The sequence below is a fragment of the Mobula hypostoma genome, chromosome 2, assembly GCF_963921235.1.
Source record: "Mobula hypostoma chromosome 2, sMobHyp1.1, whole genome shotgun sequence".
NCBI classification, from domain to species: domain Eukaryota; kingdom Metazoa; phylum Chordata; class Chondrichthyes; order Myliobatiformes; family Myliobatidae; genus Mobula; species Mobula hypostoma.
This window is the reverse complement of record NC_086098.1, coordinates 52,373,929-52,401,906: the sequence shown is the minus strand read 5'-3', so window position 1 is coordinate 52,401,906 and position 27,978 is coordinate 52,373,929. Positions and strand designations below refer to the sequence as shown.

Below are 27,978 nucleotides of genomic sequence, written 5' to 3'. Positions count from 1 at the left end.
TTGCAAGGCTTCCCATTGTCACTGAATCCTGATGGCCAATGGGAGAATTGAAGGTCAATGTCAGTGCTTGTAATTTTGCATTCATTTATTTTAATAAAGCAGTTCTTCAATCCATACTTCCATCTGACAATACCATTTGCTTTACAAAATTTACCCAAGTTTCTCATTCATGTGTTCCTGGCAAGAGATTCCTTTATCAGTCTGACTGCATCACCTTATTAACCAATAACATTTATTAGTTTCATATGCACCAAATTTCTCTGCAAGAATCTCTAAACAACTTTAGATCAAATGAGTGATTTCCCACTGTTAACAATGAAGCACAGACCTGAGCTTTGACATCGGGAAGGAAATTTAACAGCCAAACTAAGAGAAAATAAGTGAAGAAACTTTACCATTGAACTCAATAAAAATAATGAGGTCATCATTTTTTAAGAAACTTCTGCGGTGGAGCTGTGTGTGTGATATGAATCCTGCCCATCCCCAGGAGGGACTCCGGTAACAGTCGCACGCATCATCGTAGTATCCAGTTAATGTAGGCTTGTCCCAAAAGAATGTATCATTTCTGTCTGTAATTAAATTCACACAACATTATACATTGTAAATCAGTTTCATGCTACCTTAAGCATTATAGCAAAATGGAGAATCTTATTTGCATGAAATTAGAAGCAAATGTAGCAACTGGCTGCATCACTGTCTGCTATGTGGGGGAGGTGGGGCACTGCACAGGATCAAAGCAACACACACAAAACGCTGGAGAAACTCAGCAGGTCGGGCAGCATCCGTGGAAAAGATCGGTCAACGTTTCGGGCCGGAACCCTTCGTCCGGCCCAAAACGTCGAGCGATCTTTTCCAAGGATGCTGCCCGACCTGCTGAGTTCCTCCAGCGTGTTGTGTGTGTTGCTTTAACCCCAGCATCTGCAGAGTATTTTGTGTGCACAGGATCAAAGTAAGCTGCAGAAAGTTGTAAAGTCAGTCAGTGCCATCAAGGGCACCAGCCTCCCCAGCAACCAGGGCACCTTCAAGGAGTGATTTTTGGCTATCTGGGATCCATTTCTTGTCTAGCTAGACGAGGCCAGGGGCAGATGAACAATTTTCCCCCAGCTAATCTCTCATGGCTTTCATTCGAGACTTAATGTTTAGCATTTTTGAGCACTCTGTACAACAGGCATCCCTCTAATGTTATGTCCCTTTTTTACTTTTTTTTTGCTTATTTTATTTTTATACATGTCTGAGCTTATATGTTACATAGAAACATAGAAAATAGGTGCAGGAGTAGGCCATTCGGCCCTTCGAGCCTGCACCGCCATTTATTATGATCATGGCTGATCCTCCAACTCAGAACCCCGCCCCAGCCTTCCCTCCATACCCCCTGACCCCCGTAACCACAAGGGCCATATCTAACTCCCTCTTAAATATAGCCAATGAACTGGCCTCAACTGTTTCATGTGGCAGAGAATTCCACAGATTCACCACTCACTGTGTGAAGAAGTTTTTCCTCATCTCGGTCCTAAAAGGCTTCCCCTTTATCCTTAAACTGTGACCCCTCGTTCTGGACTTCCCCAACATCGGGAACAATCTTCCTGCATCTAGCCTGTCCAATCCCTTTAGGATCTTATATGTTTCAATCAGATCCCCCCTCAATCTTCTAAATTCCAACGAGTACAAGCCCAGTTCATCCAGTCTTTCTTCATATGAAAGTCCTGCCATCCCAGGAATCAATCTGGTGAACCTTCTTTGTACTCCCTCTATGGCAAGGATGTCTTTCCTCAGATTAGGGGACCAAATCTGCACACAATACTCCAGGTGTGGTCTCACCAAGGCCTTGTACAACTGCAGTAGTACCTCCCTGCTCCTGTACTCGAATCCTCTCGCTATAAATGCCAGCATACCATTCGCCTTTTTCACTGCATGCTGTACCTGCATGCCCACTTTCAATGACTGGTGTATAATGACACCCAGGTCTCGTTGCACCTCCCCTTTTCCTAATCGGCCACCATTCAGATAATAATCTGTTTTCCTATTTTTGCCACCAAAATGGATAACTTCATATTTATCCACATTAAATTGCATCTGCCATGAATTTGCCCACTCACCCAACCTATCCAAGTCACCCTGCATCCTCTTAGCATCCTCCTCACAGCTAACACTGCCACCCAGCTTCGTGTCATCCGCAAACTTGGAGATGCTGCATTTAATTCCCTCATCCAAGTCATTAATATATATTGTAAACAACTGGGGTCCCAGCACTGAGCCTTGCGGTACCCCACTTGTCACTGCCTGCCATTCTGAAAAGGTCCCGTTTATTCCCACTCTTTGCTTCCTGTCTGCTAACCAATTCTCCACCCACACCAATATCTTACCCCCAATACCGTGTGCTTTAAGTTTGCACACTAATCTCCTGTGTGGGACCTTGTCAAAAGCCTTTTGAAAATCCAAATATACCACATCTACTGGTTCTCCCCTATCCACTCTACTAGTTACATCCTCAAAAAATCCTATGAGATTCGTCAGACATGATTTTCCTTTCACAAATCCATGCTGACTTTGTCCGATGATTTCACCGCTTTCCAAATGTGCTGTTATCACATCCTTGATAACTGACTCCAGTAGTTTCCCCACCACCGACGTTAGGCTAACCGGTCTATAATTCCCCGGTTTCTCTCTCCCTCCTTTTTTAAAAAGTGGAGTTACATTAGCCACCCTCCAATCCTCAGGAACTAGTCCAGAATCTAACGGGTTTTGAAAAATTATCACTAATGCATCCACTATTTCTTGGGCTACTTCCTTAAGCACTCTAGGATGCAGACCATCTGGCCCTGGAGATTTATCTGCCTTCAATCCCTTCAATTTACCTAACACCACTTCCCTACTAACATGTATTTCGCTCAGTTTCTCCATCCCACTGGACCCTCTGTCCCCTACTATTTCTGGAAGATTATTTATGTCCTCCTTAGTGAAGACAGAACCAAAGTAATTATTCAATTGGTCTGCCATGTCCTTGCTCCCCATAATCAATTCACCTGTTTCTGTCTGCAGGGGACCTACATTTGTCTTTACCAGTCTTTTCCTTTTTACATATCTATAAAAGCTTTTACAGTCCGTTTTTATGTTCCCTGCCAGTTTTCTCTCATAATCTTTTTTCCCCTTCCTAATTAAGCCCTTTGTCCTCCTCTGCTGAACTCTGAATTTCTCCCAGTCCTCAGGTGAGCCATTTTCTCTGGCTAATTTGTATGCTTCTTCTTTGGAATTGATACTATCCCTAATTCTTGTTCTTGTTCTTGTTGATTTTATTGTTTTTTGAAAATTTTGAAATTAAAGTATTTTTAAAAAAGGAGTGATGCCTCAAAAAGGCGGCATCCATCATTAAGGACCCTCATGACTCGGAATATGCCCTCTTCTCTTTGCTACCATCAGGGAAGAGGTACAGGAGCCTGCAGATATACACTGAACGATTCACCCCTCTTCCCATCTGCCATCAGATTTCTGAATGGACATTGAACCCATGAACACTACCTCACTAATTTTCTGTACTACTTATTTAACTATATACATATTTACTGTAATTCACAGTTTTTATTATTATGTATTACAATGTACTACTGTCGCGTTACAACAAATTTCATGACATATGACAGGGCAATTAAACCTGATTCTGATTCAATGCCATAGCAGTGTTTGATTCAGTGTGTATGTACAGATGGGCAATAGATGGCGCCCTCCCGGAGTTTGTTAACAAATAAATAACAAGAAGAGAATAAATAAATAAATAAATAAATAAAGAGACTGAATAAATAACAAGAATAGTTTGGGAAATACGTTAAGGAAGATAGAGATAAGACCCATAGAAACTAGGAACATGGTGTGTGTATGGCGCTGAGGTTTAAAGCTGGAGAACGGGGGAAAATTCAGATGCTTTGTGAAACAAGCACAAAAGTTATTTTGTTTCATATTTCCCGGTGTTGTCTGATTATTTTCACTCAGGAAGCACCAAATTCATCTTTTGTTTACTCACCTAGTGTCCATTATGCATACATTTCATACTAACTGAAATCAAGGAGAAACAGTTTGACCAAAGTTCAAGCTCTTTCTTTTTGAATCCGTTTCAAACAGATGCTTAAGTTGTAACAGAGAATGTGCATTTATTTATTCACCTGATATAACAAAACTTCCATCTGTAGTGAAGCTTAGAGTAGACGACATTCTGAGTTTCACATCAGGATGCTGGTCCATTACTGAAATGGTAACTTGTCTGTTCCCAGCCGGCCATTCAAGCATATCATCATTTTCACCACTGCACAGGTGGAAAAAGATCCCTGTATAATTTTCATAACGAGAATAAGGTCTTAATTTTAAACCATATCGATATCCTTCCGGGCTATAGAAACATGGACTAAGTATGTCCTTGCTATAATTGTTTTGAAGCATTTCGGTGAAGTTCCTCAGGTGCCAGACACCATAAGGACACTTGGTCTCGGTAAGTGTGACATCATCCAGGAAAATACCACCTGAAGAATCACTGGAGTTACCAATTATTCCTTGGAAAACATAACGAAACTTGGCTGTCGCAGGGATGGTCACATGGGCAATGTTCCATGAATGGCTGCCATCCGCTGTAGAGAAAGAAATAAATGATAAAAACATTAAATATTTGTCAAAGTTTTAACAATCAGAATTATTTATCATACAATAGAGCTGAAGGCATGGAACTTAATGTTGTTGAAAATTCGAAGGAGTAAAACATGCTCAGATGATATGAAGTGAAAGTTAATGTACCACTCTGAAAATAAATAGCTTCATGACTCCTAAACAACAAAACTTAAAAATATTATTTCCAACCAGCTCTTAAGCATATGCTCAGAGTATTATTTTAATTGGGATTATTTATCGAGTAAGAAACTTAACGTATACTCTACTTGGATGGCTTCTGTTATTACATTGTAAAATTTCCCTCGCCCTCCAGATCAAAGGAGCCTTGGAAACTCATATGAATTCTATTTTTGCAGAAAATTCTCTTATCCAGTGGTATTAAGTTCCTCCCTAATCTCCCTCCCAACACATTGATCAATATTGCTGCCATTTTCTGGTCAGATTCCAAAATGAAAAACTACATCAGGTTAGCCAGTAATTTCCACTCTGCCCTCATTTTTACAGAGCACACATCAGGTTCTTCCTTTCCCTTCTTCAATTTCCCCTTCTCCACTTTAGAGATAGACTTGTATTCAACATTCAGGAAAAGCCAACAATCCCATAGTTGCCTTGACTACACTTTCTTTCACCCCAGTTTACTTAATGGACAATATTCATTTTCCATTCTCTCCATCTTTGTCCTATCAGCTCCAATTCTGCTACTTTCCACATCTGTGCTTCTGATTTGGCTTCACCTTTCCTTCATCAATGATTATTCTTAATGAACAGATCTTTAGCTGCATCCAATATATTCACTGCACCTCTGCATTTGATACATTCTCCTAATTCTGCGAGAGTTTTCTCTTTGTCCGCACTTTACATGCAACCAGCTTCCATGTCAACCTTGCCCCTGCTACCTATAGTGCGGTACCACTTCCAAACTTATCAATGTTGCCCTATAATAAAGTTGCTTATTTTTAAAGTTGCTTTAATTGAATTTAATTTTTCCTGAGTTTTCCTGAATTCAAGTGATTATCTTTTCATAATTTCCTACAGTCTCCTTACTTTTCCCAGTTTTTTTCCAGTTTACCTCCTTTAGTTACCCCATCAATTCCTTAGATTTCTTGTCTTAATAACATCCCATAGTCATGTACGTAGTCAGACAGCTTACCTGCCAAGTGACAGAAACAAATTTTGGATCCACTGTAAAATTATATGTCCTTTTTTCCCTTTCTGTATTTAGCTGTTTATTGTAGTTTACATTAGTTTTATAACTCAGTATAAGTGATATCATCAAGGAAATTAGCGCATGAAAAATCAATGGAGTTTCCAGTTACATAATTGAATTTGACTGTGATATGAAAATTATTTTCTGGAGGCTACAAAGGACACTATATTTCCATTCCCCTTCTTCCCTTTTCTCCTCTTCCTAAATACATTCGACTGAATCTTGCCAGCTGATACCTGCAGTCCAAGTTAGAACCACTGGCATTCAGCCTTTTACCATTAAATCCCAGATTTAAGTGGATATGCTGGGAGTCTGGGGCTTTCTCAGTGGTATAAGGGGCTGAATCTATCAACAAACTCTGGGATTCTCCAGTGTTACACTAGGTTTCAAAGGCTACCCAGTTAGTGAACGGCATACATACACTGTACATGGACATGATAAATATGTCCTATATATGTGAAAAGCTTTGTTTGTGGTGTATAACTCTTCAAATCTAAGACTCCACAACTAGGAATCATTGCTCCAGTCCACTGAGAGGTCAGATTTAGCACAGGAAGTTAAATTTCTTTTGTTTCAATTAGGGATTCTAGTCTTGGGTTTAATGTTTACTTTTCTTTTAGCTATGCATTGCCTTAAAGTTTTAATTATTTCTAAATGTTTTCAAGAACTTCAATGTATTTTTCGATTTTAGTAGTTTTAAAGGACTCTAGATGTCATGTAAATGCTGTTAAGTTCAACAATGCTTTTCACAAAAGCTTAACTCTTTTAGTAATTATAATACCTTTAATGTCTGTAACTTTTGGTTTTCTAAGTTGTTCTTATTTATTCCTTTAATTTGTGCTTTGGACTCCTATCCAGAGAATTTGTCAGGCTAATAGTTTCTTGTAGTTCCATTTCAAGCTGTTATCAGTGTAACACATGATTTACAGACCTAGTCGCCCTTTTCACCCTCTCCCAGGGGTTTGCCTGGTCCTGTTGCAATCCAGTTCTTCTCCAGTCCCTGGCTGGATGCAAATATCCTATGAAATTGTTGTTTCTACACCACTTCTTTACTCACATACTGCCTTTTATGATCTTTTCTTTCCAATGCCAATTCCCACAGATTTGTGTAATAGCCTCAAGAAACCTTCATATTAAATTGAAGAAATGGATTTATTTTGGTTGTATAGTCAAAATAATGTACAACCAAAATAAATCCATTTCTTCAATTTAATATGAAGCCCTTGATTTCTTTGACTTGAACCTCTTCCCCCAATTCTCCTTTCCTATTATTACGTGGATCCCCACTACGTCAGAGAGGCGTGAAGGGAAATCGCCCGCTAACCGGAGAATCTCCGGATGCGATGTACCTTTCCTTTCCTATTATTACCAAAATTTAGAACGACAATTGAATGCCTCTTTCCAATTCCAGATTCTTTTTCTCTAATTTCCGGATGCCCCTCCCCAAATCTGAATGGACATTCAGGCCAACCTTCCTCACAATCCTTTCCCTTTCAGGGCTTTCAATTCTGACAACTGATAATTGCGTCTAAACATGTAATAAAGAAATATCCAATAAACAGTAACTTGTTGCTTGGCACTTCCTTCCCATTGGACGGTTTCATCCACAACAGTACCGTGGTTGGTATTCTGCCTTTTATTGATAGTCTTTTTCCTTATTCTCAAATATATTGCATCCATTGGACAAAAAAAATTGTCTACTTATTCATTTCACAATCTGTCTTATTTTCCATTTAGCCAACTGAGCTATAACTAAGCTATGGAAATAAATAATAAGATCAATCAAAATTAATGTAAAGTCCTCACTGACTGAGAGAGGAATAAGGGAATTAAAGAGAAATTAGATAAATACTTCACAGCTATCTTAACAGAAGAAGAGGAAATTTCTCTGAAATTTGTAGAACTGCTGATCCAGATTAAATGAGAAACTCAGGGACATTATTAGCAAGTTAATCATCAGTAAAAATTATTATTGTTGATTTTCTGGGGGCTGAATGGCTATAGGCTCCCAAGACATAAAGATCTGCAACTTTGGGTTTAGAAACTTGTGGCTATGGAAAATTCTGTACACTTGGGAATGGTTTCCACAGATAAGAAGATAGCAAATGTAAATTGTTTCCTAGTAGCTACAAAGTGAAAGAGAAGACAAGGAACAATATGTCAATTAATCTAATATCAGAAAGTAGAAAAAATGCTGGAAATGCTGGACGAGATGAGGGATAAAATAAATTTAATCCAAGGTAATGGTCTGTTAAAGAACCTAATGGCAGCGGGGAAGAAACCTGCTTAGTGTTCACAAGGTACTTAGAAAATAGATGTGGCTGGAATCAAGATAAACTTATGACAGATAAAACACGTTTGATTAATCTGTTAGAGCTATTTGAGATGGGAGTTACCAAAATAAGTAAGAACAAGCTAGCTAATGCAATGCATTAATAGGCTAAATAGGCTGCCACATTAGGAGATAATTAAACAAAATGAAAGCGAATGCACGTGGGAATAATAGCTTGCACGGGTTGAGGATTACTTCATCAATGGTGAACAGATTACTTTCTAGCTTAAAATGCTGTGGGGAGTGGGTTACCACAGGGAATGCTGCTGTGCCTCCAGATGTTCACAATGTACTGTATACCAATGAAACAGATGAAGGCTATAAGTGTAATATAACCAGTTTGGTGATGATACAAAGCTAGGTGGCAGTGTGGGCTGTCAGGTGGATGCAATGAAAATGTAGAGGGATATAGAAAAGGTGACAGATTGAATTAGACATGTCAGGTGGAAAATATTATGGAAATGTATGAGATCAATTAGTTTGGAAGGGAAAACAGAAAGCTAAAGTGTCCTTTTTTAAGTGGTGAGAGATTGAAAATTGGTTGGTGTTAAGGGGGATCTGGGCATCCTTATCCTTAGACTCTGAAAATTAACATACAGGTACAACAAACAACTAGGAAGGTAGACAGTGCATTGCCTTTAATTGTAAGTGGAGTAGAATACAAGAATGGAGGGGTTTTGCTCTGATTACATTGACCCTGGTGAGACTACATTTGAAATATTATGTACAGATCTGTGACAAAGCAAGAGGAATAAAAGTTCACCAGATTTGGCATTTAATGAGAGATTAAGAAGACTAGACCAATAATTGAGAGTGACGACATTAAGAAGCATAGAACTTGACTAGGTAGATGTTGGAAAGATATTTCCCCTGGCTGGGATATCTAGAACCAAAGGTAATAATTTTAAAATAACTATTTGGCCAGACGGGCCAGAAATGAGGAGAATTTTCTTTACCTGGGTGTAGTAAAATTCAGCTCAGTCCATGAGTATATTCAAGTCAGAGATTAATAGACAGTTAGATAATAAACATTCAGACACTAAGTTAACTACATAGATGGGGGTATTTAGAGGGTTATGGGCCAAATGCAGGCAAATAGAACTAAATTGGAAAGCACCATGAGCAGCCTGTTTCCTTTTTGTATTTCTCTAAGTCTCTAACTGTGAGGTTGGTGTCGGGAAATAGTGATGAAGTAAAAGATTGCATTCTTATTAACCTCAAAAGTTCATACCTTGTAATGTATGAATTTTAACTAGTTTTCGAATATTTCCAGTTCCGTCATCCATTTTCATCCATATAACGAGCTTATCCATTGGACTGCCTGTCATTTTGTAGAAAAACTGAAGACACTGCTCATCCCTTCTGGGGTACAGGATCCTGGACTCCAGAACAGCACTTTGACCTGTCTTGCCATCCTTAGTATCAAGATACATGAAGTATCCAGCATCTAGAATTTCAATAATTTGTTAGAAACTGGAGAATGTGGAATTATTTTGAATGTAGTAAAAAAAAACTCAATTTGACGAATCTGCAGCAATTTGATGAATTAAGATGTACAAAGTGCAAATAACAGGAAAAAGGGTAATTTTTAGTTTCACACATCTAAATCAAATCAAGTTTGAGGTTGAAACATGTTTCAAATTAAGCAATTAAATAAACAATTGAAGACTATACTGATTAGTTGTTTCTCACTGGATAGAACTGGATAAAACAGGAGCTCTGCTTAAGTTAGTAATATTTATATAACTTTAAAAATGTGGCAAATGCCTATTAGCAATCGGTTGACCATTTAGGGACTGCCAATGTTAGATCAATACTGATATAAGTGTTTGCATACCAGTTATATCTTAGTTCCACTCCTGTTTTGTCCATTGATATGCCACTGCAAGCAAGTCTGTCTTTCTTTCTTTCTTTCTCTCTTTCTCTTTCTTTCTCTCACTTCCTCTTTCTCTCTCTCTCTTTTCTCTCTTTCCTTCTTTCTCTCTTTCTTTCTTTCTCCAGCAATGCAATCAATCCCCTTTAGAGCCGCCCTGTTAATTCTTTACTTTTTTTTTCAAACCAGGCCAACAGGGATAGGTGACACTCTTCCTATATTTTATTCAGCCACTCAATAATCCAGTGGAGTTCTATGCTCAACTTCTCACTGCTACGGGCAGAAGTTCCCACTTGTTTCAAAAAGGCAACAATTATACCAGTGCCTAAGGAGAATAATGTGATTCATTAGGAGTTTGAAGAGATTTGGCATGTCAACAAATACACTCAAAATCTTCTATAGATGTACCGTGGAGAGCATTCTGACAGGCTGCATCACTGTCTGGCATGGGGGGGGGGGGCGGGGGGGCTACTGCACAGGACTGAAAGAAGCTGCAGAGGGTTGTAAATCTAGTCAGCTCCATCTTGGGCACTAGCCTACAAAGTTCCCAGGACATCTGTAGGGAGCGGTGTCTCAGAAAGGCAGCGTCCATTATTAAGGACCTTGAGCACCCAGGGCATGCCCTTTTCTCACTGTTACCATCAGGTAGGAGATACAGAAGCCTGAAGGCACACACTCACTGATTCAGGAACAGCTTCTTCTTCTCTGCCATCCGATTCCTAAATGGACATTGAACCTTTGGACACTACCTCACTTTTTTTAATATACAGTATTTCTGTTTTTGCACATTTTTAAATCTATTCAATATACGTAATTGATTTACTTGTTTATTTTTTATTATTATTTTATTTGTCTTTTTTTTCTCTTCTATATTATGTATTGCATTGAACTGCTGCTGCTAAGTTAACAAATTTCACGACACATGCCGGTGATAATAAACCTGATTCTGATTCTGATTCTGATTCTGCTGCAAAGGGGAAGTTCATTTCTTCGGCAGTTTGAACGGGGCACGACTGTGCAAGCGCGTGAAGGTCAGCCTGTGAGACAGCGGGAGACTTTAAAAAGCAAACAGATTAACAGAGCGGGCATCGTGGGAGTGGGCGACAGAGTAGGAAGGTTTTGGCTCAAGAGGCTTCGGCGAGCAGAGGCTGAGGACGAGCTTGCTCCCAGTGAGGTAAGGCCAGGTAAGTTCCTTTAATTAATCTAATTAACTTAGAAGTAGGTAATGGAGGCAGCAGTTAGGGCAGTTGAGTGCTCCGTTTGCAGTATGTGGGAAGTCAGGGCGAGCACAATTGTCCCTGATAACTACACCTGTTCATCCAGCTGCAGCTCCTGACAAACTGAGTTAGGGAACTGGAGCTGGAGCTGGATGAACTTCGGATCATTCGTGAGGCAGAGGCAGAAATAGACAGCAGTTTCAGGGAGATAGTCACCCCTAAAAGTCAGGAGACAGGAAGCTGGGTGACTGTCAGGAGAGGGAAGGGGAATAGACAAAATGAGCAGAGCACCTCTGTGGCCGTTCCCATCAATAATAAGTATACCATTTTGGATACTGTTGGTGGGGACGACCTACCAGGGACAAGTTGTAGTGGTTGCGTCTCTGGCACCGAGACTGGACCCTCAGCTCAGAAGGGAAGGAGGGAAAAGAGGAGGGCAGTAGTGATAGGGGATTCAATAATTAGGGGGACAGATAAGATGTTCTGTGGAAGAAATCGGGAATCCTGGATGGTCTGTTGCCTCCCTGGTGCCAGGGTCCGTAATGTCTCAGATCAGGTTCTCAGTATTCTCAAGAGAGAGGGTGAGCTGCCAGATGTCGTGGTCCATGTAGGGACCAGTGACATGGATAGGAAGAAGGAGGAGGTCCTGCAAAGAGAATTTAGGGAGTTAGGTGCAAAGTTGAAGGACAGGACCTACAGAGTTGCAATATCAGGATTGCTACCCATGCCACATGCTAGTGAGGCTAGAAATAGGAAGATAATGAAGCTAAATATGTGGCTAAGGAGTTGGTGCAGGAGGGAGGGCTTCATGTTTCTGGACAATTGGGCCTCGTTCTGGGGAAGATGGGACGGATTGCATCTGAACTAGTGGAGGACTAACATCCTTGTGGGAAGGTTTGCTAGTGCTGCTCTGGGGAGTTTAAACTAGATTTGCAGGGGGAGGGGAATCAGAGTGTTAGAGCAGATAGTGAGGTGGAGGAGGATAAAGGTCATGCGAGAACTACAAGTATAGTGCACAGAGTAAAGCCAGATCCAACAGATAAAGAGGCTTTGAGGAAAGAGAAGCAGAATAAAGGGTGTAAAGGTAGTAAGGTAGAGGAGCTAAAGTGCATGTACTTCAATGCAAGAAGCACCAGGAACAAAGGTGATGAACTGGGAGCTTGGATACATACATGGAATTATGATCTAGTGCCCGTTACAGAGACTTGGCTGGCACCAGGGCAGGAATGGATTCTCAAAATTCATGGATTTCAGTGCTTCAAAAGGGATAGAGAAGGGGGGGGGAAGGGGAGGGGTGGCATTACTGGTCAGGGATACTATTGCAGTTACAGAAAGTGTGGGTAATGTAGCAGGATCCTCTTTTGAGTCAGTATGGGTAGAAGTCAGGAACAGGAAGGGAGCAGTTACTCTATTGGGAGTATTCTACAGGCCCCCTGATAGCAGCAGAGATACTGAGGAGCAGATTGGGAGGCAGATTTTGGAAAGGTGCAAAAATAACAGGGTTGTTATCATGGGTAACTTTAACTTCCCTAATACTGGAAGAGGAAGATAATATTGGTGAGGAAGATAAAGAATGGTAGGATGAAGGAACCATGGGTAATAAGTGAGGTGGAGAATCTAGTCAGGTGGAAGAAGGCAGCATACATGAGGTTCAGGAAGCAAGAACCAGATGGGTCTATTGAGGAATATAGAGAAGCAAGAAAGGAGCTTAAGAAGGGGCTGAGAAGAGCAACAAGGGGGCATGAGAAGGCCTTGATGAGTAGGGTAAAGGAAAACCCCAAGGCATTCTTCAATTATGTGAAGAAAAAAAGGATGACAGGAGTGAAGATAGGACCAATTAGAGATAAAGGTGGGAAGGTGTGCCTGGAGGCTGTGGAAGTGAGCAAGGTCCTCAATGAATACTTCTCTTCGGTATTCACCAATGAGAGGGAACTTGATGACAGTGAGGGCAATATGAGTGAGGTTGACGTTCTGGAGCATATTGATATTAAGGGAGAGGAGGTGTTGGAGTTGTTAAAATACATTAGGACGGATAAGTCCCCAGGGCCTGATGGAATATTCCCCTGGCTGCTCCATGACGCGAGGGAAGAGATTGCTGAGCCTCTGGCTAGGATCTTGATGTCCTCGTTGTCCACGGGAATGGTACCGGAGGATTGGAGGGACGCGAATGTTGTCCCCTTGTTCAAAAAAGGTAGTAGGGATAGTCTGGGTAATTATAGACCAGAGAGCCTTACATCTGTGGTGGGAAAGCTGTTGGAAAAGATTGTTAGAGATAGGATCTATGGGCATTTAGAGAATCATAGTCTGATCAGGGACAGTCAACATGGCTTTTTGAAGGGCATATTGTGTCAAACAAGCCTGATAGAGTTCTTTGAGGAAGTGACCAGGTATGTAGATGAGGGTATTGCCGTGGATGTGATCCACATTGATTTTGGTAAGGCATTTAACAAGGTTCCACACAGTAGTCTTATTCAGAAAGTCAGAAGGCATGGGATCTAGGGAAGTTTGGCCAGGTGGATTCAGAATTGGCTTGCCTGCAGAAAGCAGAGGGCTGTGGTGGAGGGAGTACATTTGGGTTGGAGGGTTGTGACTAGTGGTGTCCCACAAGAATCAGTTCTGGGACCTCTAGTTTTCGTGATTTTTATTAACAACCTAGATGTGGGGGTAGAAGGGTGGGTTGGCAAGTTTGCAGACGACATAAAGGTTGGTGGTGTTGTGGATAGTGTAGAAGATTCTCGAAGATTGCAGAGAGACATTGATAGGATGCAGAAGTGGCAGATGGAGTTCAACCCGGAGAAGCGTGAGGTGGTACACTTTGGAGGACAAACTCCAAGGCAGAGTACAAAGTAAATGGCAGGATACTTGGTAGTGTGAAGGAGCAGAGGGATCTGGGGGTACATGTCCACAGATCCCTGAAAGTTGCCTCACAGGTAGATAGGGTAGTTAAGAAAGCTTATGGAGTGATAGATTTCATAAGTCGAGGGATAGAGTTTAAGAGTCACAGGGTAATGATGCAGCTCTATAAAACTCTGGTTAGGCCACACTTGGAGAACTGTGTCCAGTTCTGATCGTCTCACTATAGGAAGGATATGGAAGCATTGGAAAGGGTACAGAGGAGATTTACCAGGATGCTGCCTGGTTTAAAGAGTACTTTACTTTACTTTACTTTACTTTATTGTTGCCAAACAATTGATACTAGAACGTAAAATCATCACAGCGATATTTGATTCTGCACTTCCCACTCCCTGGATTACAAATATTAAATATTAAAAATATTTAAAATAGTAAAAATTAATAAGTATTAAAATTTAAATTATAAATCATAAATAGAAAATCAAAAAATGGGAAGTAAGGTAGTGCAAAAAAAACGAGAGGCAGGTCCGGATATTTGGAGGGTACGGCCCAGATCCGGGTCAGGATCCATTCAGCAGTCTCATCACAGTTGGAAAGAAGCTGTTCCCAAAACTGGCCGTACGAGTCTTCAAGCTCCTGAACCTTCTCCCGGAGGGAAGAGGGACGAAAAGTGTGTTGGCTGGGTGGGTCGTGTCCTTGATTATCCTGGCAGCACTGCTCTGACAGCGTGCGGTGTAAAGTGAGTCCAAGGACGGAAGATTGGTTTGTGTGATGTGCTGCACCGTGTTCACGATCTTCTGCAGCTTCTTTCAGTCTTGGACAGGACAACTTCCATACCAGATTGTGATGCACCCTAGAAGAATGCTTTCTACGGTGCATCTATAAAAATATGTGAGGGTTTTAGGGGACAGGCCAAATTTCTTTAGTTTTCTCAGGAAGTAAAGGCACTGGTGGGCCTTCTTGGCAGTGGACTCTGCTTGGTTGGACCAAGTCAGGTCATTTGTGATATTGACCCCGAAAAACTTAAAGCTTTTGACCTGTTCCACTTGCGCACCACCGATGTAAATTGGGTCGTGCGGTCCGCTACTCCTTCTGAAGTCAACAACCAATTCCTTCGTCTTGCTGACGTTGAGGGATAGGTTATTGTCTTCGCACCATGCCACAAGGTTCTTAATTTCCTCTCGGTACTCAAACTCATCATTACCTGAGAACAATTGTTGTGTCATCAGCAAACTTATATATTGAATTTGATGGAAACTTGGCTACACAATGATGGGTGTACAGTGAGTAGAGCAGGGGGCTGAGTACACAGCCTTGTGGGGCACCGGTGCTCAGAGTGATTGTAGAGGAGAGCTTGTCCCCTATGTTTACAGCCTGAGTCCTGTCTGTGAGGAAGTTGAAGAATGCATCATGATCAGAGATTAAGGGAGCTAGGGCTAATAGATAGAGTGGACAGCCAGTGCCTCTTCCCCAGGGCACCATTGCTCAATACAAGAGGACATGGCTTTAAGGTAAGGGGTGGAAAGTTCAAGGGGGATATTAGAGGAAAGGTTTTCACTCAGAGAGTGGTTGGTGTGTGGAATGCACTGCCTGAGTCAGTGGTGGAGGCAGATACATTAGTGAAATTTAAGAGACTACTAGACAGGTATATGGAGGAATTTAAGGTGGAGGGGTATATGGGAGGCAGGGTTTAAGGGTCGGCACAACAATGTGGGCCGAAGGGCCTGTACTGTGCTGTACTATTCTATGTTCCATGTTCATTGTAGAGCTTTCCCTGGACCTCAACATTGCATTGCTCTTTCCAACCATTTGATCTGTGGATGGCCACTGCTGCTGGTAATCCAAACACGGATCGCTGAGAAAGACAAATAAAGCTACTTCAGCCACATCCTTGCAGAAAAATGTAGCAGTAGAAGAGCAACTCCTAGGAAACTCTGCTACAGTGGTTGATGGAATGAACTTGGTCCAAAGAGTGAAAGGTGATCAAGTTACTTTCAGAGATGTTGCCACAACAATTCTGGATATGGCTCTGAGGGAAGCCAGTCTGAGTAGTAGAATAGATGTTGTGTTCGACACGTACAAGGAGAACTCTATCAATAATAGTAAAAGATCTCTATGAGGTGAAGAGACTGGTCATGAGTTGCAAGGTACCACGGGCACACAGATGGTGAGGCAGTGGAGGTGCTTCTTGACCAAAGTCAGTAACAAAAATAGTCTCGTTAGCTTCATCGTCCATGAATGGAGGAAGGCAGAGTACAGAGCAAAGCTAATGGAGAAGATTTTGTATGCAACTGTGAATGACAAATGTTACAGAATCACATCTCAAGGCAGTGAGGAGGTGTCAGCTCTTCAGTGTCAACAAGAAGAAGCAGATGGCTGCCTACTTCTCCATGCTGCCCATGCCACAAGAGAGGGATATCAATCTGTAGTAATCTGCTCAGAAGACACGGATGTCTTATCATGTGTTCAGCATTTTGTGACAAGATTGAGGCCCCATTGTTCCAGAAGTGTGGCACTAGAACCCATACAAGGCTTGTAGATATCAGGAAGTTTGTTGTCACTGTTGGCATAGAGGTTTGTAGGGCTCTCATCGGGTTGCACGCATATACAGGATGTGACACTGTAAGTGCTTTTGCAGGGCAAGGGGAAGACAAGTGCCCTAAAACTTCTGACCAGCAGCAGGGAAACTCAGGACACATTCTTAGAATTGCGTCAGAAATAGGACCTCTCTCCAGAACTGATGGACAAACTGGAGGCATTTACATGTCTCCTGTATGCCACAAAAGTATCGACCACCAAGGTCAATGAGCTCAGGTATCACCTTTTCTGTGCCAAAAAAGGTGAAATCAAAAGTCATCAACTCCCACCATGCAAGGACTGCTTAACAAAACATGCACAGCAAGCCAGCTACCAGGCTGGTATATGGAGAAGATGTTTGGAAAAGGACACACAGGTGCCAAGCCCTGTTGGCAGAGGATGGAAGATGGAGAGAGAAGAGGAAGCTGAACAGTTGGTGGTGCACTGGATGGAAGGCCAGCCAGCACCCGATGCCATCCTGGATCTACTGGCCTGTAACTGTCCAAAAAATGTTCAGTCCCAAGATGTATGTGTGTTGCAAATGCCCTCAGGTGTACTGACATGTGTAGACTGGCAGACTATGAGAACCAGGCATCCACCTCAGAGAGTGTGGAAAGTTCAGATGAATATGTGGAAGACGTGGAAGACTCGGAAAATTATTATGATTTTTAATAGGTTATGAAAATATGGAAAACAAAGTATGGAAAGCAGTCTTTAATTAAATATATTCATTTTACAACCAAATGGGGCCTAGGTTATGGCCGTGTGGAACACCACATTTGAGTTATTGTACTGTAATTCTATATGCTATGACAAAAACTTAAGATAGTTTTGATTTGATACAATATGAAAAATATCATGACATGGATAAAACTCCAGAAATCTCTCCAAATGAGAAAAGTAAACGTGGCAGGCCGACAAACCCAGGGCAAGCATTAAAAAGGGCCACTTTTCAACATAATTGTATAAGGGCTAAGAGAGTTGTAAAAGAGCGCCTGAAGGCTTTATGTGTCAATGCAAGGAGCATTCGTAATAAGGTGGATGAATTGAAAGTGCAGATTGTTATTAATGATTATGATATAGTTGGGATCACAGAGACATGGCTCCAGGGTGACCAGGGATGGGAGCTCAACGTTCAGGGATATTCAATATTCAGGAGGGATAGACATGAAGGAAGGGGAGGTGGGGTGACGTTGCTGGTTAAAGAAGAGATTAACGCAATAGAAAGGAAGGACATAAGCCGGGAAGATGTGGAATCAATATGGGTAGAGCTGCGTAACACTAAGGGGCAGAAGACGCTGGTGGGAGTTGTGTACAGGTCACCTAACAGTAGTAGTGAGGTCGGAGATGGTATTAAACAGGAAATTAGAAATGTGTGCAATAAAGGAACAGCAGTTATAATGGGTGACTTCAATCTACATTGTGACGAGAATACACATAAAATTAAGATGTTTGCTGGCCTGGGCTAGCATCAGTGGCATCAGCAGTTGGTCTGCCACCTGCCCTCAGGGGAAGGAGAGATAAGGAACAATGGAGTAGCGTCTGGAGATGTGTAATGAAGGGACGTGGGGGAGAGAGAGCTGTCTGGAGCGGCTCCCCCCTTTGAACCTTGAACTGTTTGAAGTGATGGACGGGCGATACCCCAGCAGGGGGATAAAAAGGGACAGGTTCACTGAGGCAGGACACACACGACACCACGAGGTAACGAGACCCTGGAAGCGGTGCGCCTCTCACGAGTGGGTGAGAAGTAGCAGACAACGACCAGGGTGGAAAGGTATGATCAGCGGGAACCCGGTGTGTGTCCGCCCTTGCCTGGGTGCCGGGTTCACTGCAGAGGATCGACCGCATCTGGAGGAGGGGTCACAGTCGGTGACCTCAGGTGACATCACCAAGGACGCGCCCAAAAGTTGCTTGTGAGCAATATCGCCGGTCTGTGAGTGAAGCCGTTCTGAATGATCAGTTGTTCCTGTTCTATCTCTCTCTTCCCCCACGTTGTCCATCGCCATGGCAACGATTACTGCGAACTGAACTTTGAGTCACGTTGAAATTTGGTCATTTACCCCTAGACAACGATAGAGCTTGATTGATGCTGTTATCTTAATTCTGTGCACATGTGTGTTTATCATCGCTGAACTGTTGCATTTATTATCCTGTCGATTACTGTGTTGCTTGTTTCTTTAATAAAACTTTCTTAGTTCTAGTACTCCAGACTCCAACTGAGTGATCCATTTCTGCTGGTTTGGCAACCCAGTTACGGGGTACGTAACAACATGTAGACTGGGTGAACCAAATTGGTAAAGGTGCTGAGGAAGAGGATTTCTTGGAATGTATGCAGGATGGTTTTTTGAACCAACATGTCGAGGAACCAACTAGAGAGCAGGCTATTCTGGACTGGGTTTTGAGCAATGAAGAAGGGTTAATTAGCGATCTTGTCGTGAGAGGCCCATTGGGTAAGAGTGACCATAATATGGTGGAATTCTTCATTAATATGGAGAGTGACATAGTTAATTCAGAAACAAAGGTTCTGAACTTAAAGAGGGGTAACTTTGAAGGTATGAGACGTGAATTAGCTAAGATAGACTGGCAAATGACACTTAAAGGATTGACGGTGGATATGCAATGGCAAGCATTTAAAGGTTGCATGGATGAACTACAACAATTGTTCATCCCAGTTTGGCAAAAGAATAAATCAAGGAAGGTAGTGCACCCGTGGCTGACAAGAGAAATTAGGGATAGTATCAATTCCAAAGAAGTAGCATACAAATTAGCCAGAGAAAGTGGCTCACCTGAGGACTGGGAGAAATTCAGAGTTCAGCAGAGGAAGACAAAAGGCTTAATTAGGAAGGGGAAAAAAGATTATGAGAGAAAACTGGCGGGGAACATAAAAACGGACTGTAAAAGCTTTTATAGATATGTAAAAAGGAAAAGACTGGTAAAGACAAATGTAGGTCCCCTGCAGACAGAAACAGGTGAATTGATTATGGGGAGCAAGGACATGGCAGACCAATTGAATAATTACTTTGGTTCTGTCTTCACTAAGGAGGACATAAATAATCTTCCAGAAATAGTAAGGGACAGAGGGTCCAGTGAGATGGAGGAACTGAGTGAAATACATGTTAGTAGGGAAGTGGTGTTAGGTAAATTGAAGGGATTGAAGGCAGATAAATCCCCAGGGCCAGATGGTCTGCATCCTAGAGTGCTTAAGGAAGTAGCCCAAGAAATAGTGGATGCATTAGTGTTAATTTTTCAAAACTCATTAGATTCTGGACTAGTTCCTGAGGATTGGAGGGTGGCTAATGTAACCCCACTTTTTAAAAAAGGAGGGAGACAGAAACCGGGGAATTATAGGCCGGTTAGCCTAACGTCGGTGGTGGGGAAACTGCTGGAGTCAGTTATCAAGGATGTGATAACAGCACATTTGGAAAGCGGTGAAATGATCGGACAAAGTCAGCATGGATTTGTGAAAGGAAAATCATGTCTGACGAATCTCATAGAATTTTTTGAGGATGTAACTAGTAGAGTGGATAGGGGAGAACCAGTGGATGTGGTATATTTGGATTTTCAAAAGGCTTTTGACAAGGTCCCACACAGGAGATTAGTGTGCAAACTTAAAGCACACGGTATTGGGGGTAAGGTATTGGTGTGGGTGGAGAATTGGTTAGCAGACAGGAAGCAAAGAGTGGGAATAAACGGGACCTTTTCAGAATGGCAGGCGGTGACTAGTGGGGTACCGCAAGGCTCAGTGCTGGGACCCCAGTTGTTTACAATATATATTAATGACTTGGATGAGGGAATTAAATGCAGCATCTCCAAGTTTGCGGATGACACGAAGCTGGGTGGCAGTGTTAGCAGTGAGGAGGATGCTAAGAGGATGCAGGGTGACTTGGATAGGTTGGGTGAGTGGGCAAACTCATGGCAGATGCAATTTAATGTGGATAAATGTGAAGTTATCCACTTTGGTGGCAAAAATAGGAAAACAGATTATTATCTGAATGGTGGCCGATTAGGAAAAGGGGAGGTGCAACGAGACCTGGGTGTCATTATACACCAGTCATTGAAAGTGGGCATGCAGGTACAGCAGGCGGTGAAAAAGGCGAACGGTATGCTGGCATTTATAGCGAGAGGATTCGAGTACAGGAGCAGGGAGGTACTACTGCAGTTGTACAAGGCCTTGGTGAGACCACACCTGGAGTATTGTGTGCAGTTTTGGTCCCCTAATCTGAGGAAAGACATCTTTGCCATAGAGGGAGTACAAAGAAGGTTCACCAGATTGATTCCTGGGATGGCAGGACTTTCGTATGAAGAAAGACTGGATGAACTGGGCTTGTACTCGTTGGAATTTAGAAGATTGAGGGGGGATCTGATTGAAACGTATAAGATCCTAAAGGGATTGGACAGGCTAGATGCAGGAAGATTGTTCCCGATGTTGGGGAAGTCCAGAACGAGGGGTCACAGTTTGAGGATAGAGGGGAAGCCTTTTAGGACCAAGATTAGGAAAAACTTCTTCACACAGAGAGTGGTGAATCTGTGGAATTCTCTGCCACGGGAAACTGTTGAGGCCAGTTCATTGGCTATATTTAAGAGGGAGTTAGATATGGCCCTTGTGGCTACGGGGGTCAGGGGGTATGGAGGGAAGGCTGGGGCGGGGTTCTGAGTTGGATGATCAGCCATGATCATAATAAATGGCGGCGCAGGCTCGAAGGGCCGAATGGCCTACTCCTGCACCTATTTTCTATGTTTCTATGTTTCTATGTTTCTATGAGGTTTTTTACCTTTTGGGGGGTGGGGTAACATTTTCTGCTGTACTGATGTTAATATGGAATATATATCAGCCAGAGACTCATTCCTCCAAGATGCAACACAGAGCATCATAGGAAGTTATTCCTGCCTGTGGCCATCTAACTTTACAACTCCTCCCTTGGAGGGTCAGACACCCTGAGCCAATAGGCTGGTCCTGGACTTATTTCATAATTTACTGGCATAATTTACATATTACTATTTAACTATTTATGGTTTTATTACTATTTATTATTTATGCTGCAACTGTAATGAAAACCAATTTCCCCCGGGATCAATAAAATATGACTATGACTATGACTATATACAAAAACTGATTACTTGTTTGAAGTAATATAGCTACCACTGGTGCATATTTCCTAACTCCAGAGATGTATACCTTGTCAAAAATCACTATGAGCATTATTCCCCTCAGATGGTACTGACCAACCCTACTGGCTCATGGACTGTAACCTCAATCTGTCCATTTGGCCTTCACTGTGCTGCTCCTGGCTTGACCTGGGCTATCTGGGCTCAAACTTCATGCAGCTCCGGGATTTATTCTTCATGTCCTGCCTTTGCACCTCGCCAAATGCTGAGTACTCAGTTAAAAGAATACCTCAGATCCTTCAGTAAAATTGGAACAAATCGACTAACTCAGCAGCAGATTCAAGCTTAGTCAATGTCACAAATATTCTTTATAAGTGTGAGGTGCTACATTTTGGTAGGACTAATCAAAATAGGACATACATGGTAAATGGTAGGGCACTGAGGAATGCAGTAGAACAGAGGGATCTAGAAATAATAGTGCATAGTTCCCTGAGGGTGGAATCTCATTTTGGATAGGGTGGTGAAGAAAGCTTTTGGTATGCTGGCCTTCATAAATCAGAGCATTGAGTATAGGAGTTGGGATGTAATGTTAAAATCGTACAAGGCATTGGTGAGGCCAAAATTGGAGTATTGTGTACAGTTCTGGTCACTGAATTATAGGAAAGATGTCAACAAAATAGAGGAGATTTACTAGAATGTTACCTGGGTTTCAGCACCTAAGTTACAGTGAAAGGTTGAACAAGTTAGGTCTTTATCCTTTGGAGCATAGAAGGTTAAGGGGGAACTTGATAGAGGTATTTAAAATTATGATGGGGGATAGATAGAGTTGACGTGGATAGGCTTTTACCATTGAGAGTAGGGGAGTTCAAACAAGAGGACATGAGTTGAGAGTTAAAGGGTAAAAGTTTAGGGGTAACTCGAGGGGAAACTTCTCTACTCAGGGAGTGGTAGCTGTGTGGAATGAGCTTCCAGTGGAAGTGGTAGAGGCAGGTTCAATTTTGTCATTTAAAAAAAAAGTCGGATAGGTATATGGACAGGGAAGGAATGGAGGGTTATGGGCTGAGTACAGGTAGATGGGACTAGGTGAGAGTAAGCGTTCGACACAGCCTAGAAGGGCCGAGATGGCCTGTTTCCATGCTGTAATTGTTATATGGTTAAATGGTTATATGATTGTCTCCAAGTAAGAAAGGGTCCAAAGAGGACACATGAATTATGTATAATGAAAGGACAACTATGCAATACATTACAACTTCACTATTTTTCTTTCAAATAAAAAAAATCACTTCAGCAGGAAATCAATCAACAGAAAATACAATTCTAAGTCAGAAAGTGACAAGCTTCAGACCCAGGATATGGGGTCAGCTCACTGGCTATTTGGGAGTAAGGCCAGCCACTTAAGGTCACAAGATCACAAGATCACAAGATCACAAGACAAAGGAGCAGAAGTAGGCCATTCGGCCCATCGGGTCTGTTCCGCAACTCCCCCATGCGCTAAACTATTCTCCCATCTAGTTCCAATTTCCAGATTTTTCCCCATATCCCTTGATACCCTGACTAATTAGATACCTATCAATCTCCTCCTTAAACACCCTCAATGATCGGGCCTCCACAGCCATATGTGGCAATGAATTCCACAAATCCACGACCATTGGCTAAAAAAATTTCTCCTCATCTCTGTTTTAACTGGGTACCTTCTAATTCTAAGACTGTGGCCTCTTGTTCTGGACTCACCCACCAAGAGAAACAGCTTTTCCACATCTACTCTGTCCAACTCTTTCAACATTCGAAATGTTTCTGTGAGATCCCCTTTGATTCTTCTATACTCGAATGAATGCAGTCCAAGAGCCGACAAACAGTCCTCATATGTTAGCCCCTGCATTCCAGGAATCATCCTTGTAAATCTTCTCTGAACTCTCTCCAACATCAGTATATCCCTTCTGAGGTAGGGTGCCCAAAACTGCACACAGTATTCCAAATGGGTCTCACCAATGCCCCATAGAGCCTCATCAACACCTCCTTACTCTTATACACTATTCCTCTTGAAATGAATGCCAACATAGCATTCGCTTTCCTTACCGCCAATCCAACTTGGTGGTTAACCTTTAGGGTATGCTGCACGAGGACCCCTAAGTCCCCTTGCACTTCTGATTTTTGAATTTTCTCCCTATCTAAATAATAATCTGCCCAATTATTTCTTCTTCCAAAATGTACAACTGTACATTTCTCAACATTGTATCTCATCTGCCATTTCTTTGCCCACTCTCCTAAACTGACCAAGGCTCTCTGCAACCTTTCTGTTTCTTCAACACTTCCTGCTCCTCCACCTGTCTTGGTGTCATCCGCAAACTTAGCCACAAAACCATTTAATCCATAATCTAAATCATCGATATACATTGTAAAAAGAAGCAGCCCCAACATCGACCCCTGGTCAGAAATGACCTGTTTCTCTAATCTGCTGGAAGTCATCTCCAATTGGAACTCAGCAGCAACTGGAATAAACTGTGTGCTCCAAATGTCCTGCAACTGGTGAACACAGGAATTTGCCATCATAAGATTTACCCCAGAATGTTCAGTACACTTTCCAATAGTGCTGAGTGTATAGGCTCACAGATGTACTCACAAAATAGATAAAAGATTTTTCTTCTAATTGATGTCCATTTAAAATAAGTCAGCAATTAAACAGAGTTAACCCAATACCCTCAGCTCATCATTAAAAATAAAAAACCATCCAGGTAGTCTTTATATTGTTGACAAAGTATATCAATGACCCAGTCTTCCCCATGTGAGGTTCAGAGATCTGATGTTTGGGAGGATGAACCAAATAAAATGCTGACTTGTAAGTACAAGGTTCAAGGATCTTTTAAAAGATTAACATAATTCAACAAAGTTAATGAGTAAACTATTTTTGTTTTACTTTAATTATAAGTGGTTGAAAATACAACCACATTTCGGGATTACTGCCTGTGCCACGCGACAGTGAGAGTAGGAATGCGATGAGGTGGAGGATAAATGCGTGGCTGAGGGATTGGAGCAGGGGGCAGGGATTCAAGTTTTTGGATCATTGGGACCTCTATTGGTGCAGGCGTGACCTGTACAAAAAGGACGGGTTACACTTAAATCCTAGGGGGACCAATATCCTGGCAGGGAGATTAGCGCGGGCTACTGAGGTGACTTTAAACTAGAATGGTTGGGGGGTGGGAATCAAATTAAAGAGGCTAGGTGTGAGGAGGTTAGTTCACAACAGAGGGATGGGAACCAGTGCAGAGAGACAGAGGGGTGTAAAGTGAGCGTAGAAGCAAAAAGTACAAAGGGGAAAAGTAAAAGTGGCAGGCCGACAAATCCAGGGCAAGCATTAAAAAGGGCTAAGAGAGTTGTAAAAGAGCGCCTGAAGGCTTTATGTGTCAATGCAAGGAGCATTCGTAATAAGGTGGATGAATTGAAAGTGCAGATTGTTATTAATGATTATGATATAGTTGGGATCACAGAGACATGGCTCCAGGGTGACCAGGGATGGGAGCTCAACATTCAAGGATATTCAATATTCAGGAGGGATAGACATGAAGGAAGGGGAGGTGGGGTGGCGTTGCTGGTTAAAGAAGAGATTAACGCAATAGAAAGGAAGGACATAAGCCGGGAAGATGTGGAATCGATATGGGTAGAGCTGCGTAACACTAAGGGGCAGAAGACGCTGGTGGGAGTTGTGTACAGGCCACCTAACAGTAGTAGTGAGGTCGGAGATGGTATTAAACAGGAAATTAGAAATGTGTGCAATAAAGGAACAGCAGTTATAATGGGTGACTTCAATCTACATGTAGACTGGGTGAACCAAATTGGTAAAGGTGCTGAGGAAGAGGATTTCTTGGAATGTATGCGGGATGGTTTTTTGAACCAACATGTCGAGGAACCGACTAGAGAGCAGGCTATTCTGGACTGGGTTTTGAGCAATGAGGAAGGGTTAATTAGCGATCTTGTCGTGAGAGGCCCCTTGGGTAAGAGTGACCATAATATGGTGGAATTCTTCATTAACATGGAGAGTGACATAGTTAATTCAGAAACAAAGGTTCTGAACTTAAAGAGGGGTAACTTTGAAGGTATGAGTCGTGAATTAGCTAAGATAGACTGGCAAATGACACTTAAAGGATTGACGGTGGATATGCAATGGCAGGCATTTAAAGGTTGCATGGATGAACTACAACAATTGTTCATCCCAGTTTGGCAAAAGAATAAATCAAGGAAGGTAGTGCACCCGTGGCTGACAAGAGAAATTAGGGATAGTATCAATTCCAAAGAAGTAGCATACAAATTAGCCAGAGAAAGTGGCTCACCTGAGGACTGGGAGAAATTCAGAGTTCAGCAGAGGAGGACAAAGGGCTTAATTAGGAAGGGGAAAAAAGATTATGAGAGAAAACTGGCAGAGAACATAAAAACGGACTGTAAAAGCTTTTATAGATATGTAAAAAGGAAAAGACTGATAAAGACAAATGTAGGTCCCCTGCAGACAGAAACAGGTGAATTGATTATGGGGAGCAAGGACATGGCAGACCAATTGAATAATTACTTTGGTTCTGTCTTCACTAAGGAGGACATAAATAATCTTCCAGAAATAGTAAGGGACAGAGGGTCCAGTGAGATGGAGGAACTGAGTGAAATACATGTTAGTAGGGAAGTGGTGTTAGGTAAATTGAAGGGATTGAAGGCAGATAAATCCCCAGGGCCAGATGGTCTGCATCCCAGAGTGCTTAAGGAAGTAGCCCAAGAAATAGTGGATGCATTAGTGATAATTTTTCAAAACTCGTTAGATTCTGGACTAGTTCCTGAGGATTGGAGGGTGGCTAATGTAACCCCACTTTTTAAAAAAGGAGGGAGAGAGAAACCGGGGAATTATAGGCCGGTTAGCCTAACGTCGGTGGTGGGGAAACTGCTGGAGTCAGTTATCAAGGATGCGATAACAGCACATTTGGAAAGCGGTGAAATGATCGGACAAAGTCAGCATGGATTTGTGAAAGGAAAATCATGTCTGACGAATCTCATAGAATTTTTTGAGGATGTAACTAGTAGAGTGGATAGGGGAGAACCAGTGGATGTGGTATATTTGGATTTTCAAAAGGCTTTTGACAAGGTCCCACACAGGAGATTAGTGTGCAAACTTAAAGCACACGGTATTGGGGGTAAGGTATTGGTGTGGGTGGAGAATTGGTTAGCAGACAGGAAGCAAAAAGTGGGAATAAACGGGACCTTTTCAGAATGGCAGGCGGTGACTAGTGGGGTACCGCAAGGCTCAGTGCTGGGACCCCAGTTGTTTACAATATATATTAATGACTTGGATGAGGGAATTAAATGCAGCATCTCCAAGTTTGCGGATGACACGAAGCTGGGTGGCAGTGTTAGCAGTGAGGAGGATGCTAAGAGGATGCAGGGTGACTTGGATAGGTTGGGTGAGTGGGCAAACTCATGGCAGATGCAATTTAATGTGGATAAATGTGAAGTTATCCACTTTGGTGGCAAAAATAGGAAAACAGATTATTATCTGAATGGTGGCCGATTAGGAAAAGGGGAGGTGCAACGAGACCTGGGTGTCATTATACACCAGTCATTGAAAGTGGGCATGCAGGTACAGCAGGCGGTGAAAAAGGCGAACGGTATGCTGGCATTTATAGCGAGAGGATTCGAGTACAGGAGCAGGGAGGTACTACTGCAGTTGTACAAGGCCTTGGTGAGACCACACCTGGAGTATTGTGTGCAGTTTTGGTCCCCTAATCTGAGGAAAGACATCTTTGCCATAGAGGGAGTACAAAGAAGGTTCACCAGATTGATTCCTGGGATGGCAGGTCTTTCATATGAAGAAAGACTGGATGAACTGGGCTTGTACTCGTTGGAATTTAGAAGATTGAGGGGGGATCTGATTGAAACGTATAAGATCCTAAAGGGATTGGACAGGCTAGATGCGGGAAGATTGTTCCCGATGTTGGGGAGGTCCAGAACGAGGGGTCACAGTTTGAGGATAGAGGGGAAGCCTTTTAGGACCGAGATTAGGAAAAACTTCTTCACACAGAGAGTGGTGAATCTGTGGAATTCTCTGCCACAGCAAACTGTTGAGGCCGGTTCATTGGCTGTGTTTAAGAGGAAGTTAGATATGGCCCTTGTGGCTACAGGGGTCAGGGGG

At 42.3% G+C, this 27,978-nt stretch overlaps 1 protein-coding gene across 3 annotated transcripts in view; it reads right to left on the bottom strand.

The window, feature by feature from the left end:
* LOC134340157 (meprin A subunit alpha-like) overlaps positions 1-27,978 on the bottom strand; it is a 123,170-nt gene that overhangs the window by 70,346 nt on the left and 24,846 nt on the right. For all 3 annotated transcript variants that reach the window (XM_063037070.1, XM_063037082.1, XM_063037090.1), the window contains exons 10-12: positions 9,421-9,636; positions 4,155-4,613; positions 396-569 (exon numbers count right to left, since the gene is read on the bottom strand). In XM_063037070.1, the coding sequence (XP_062893140.1) occupies positions 396-569; positions 4,155-4,613; positions 9,421-9,636 (849 nt within the window). The remainder of the gene's footprint in view (positions 1-395; positions 570-4,154; positions 4,614-9,420; positions 9,637-27,978) is intronic.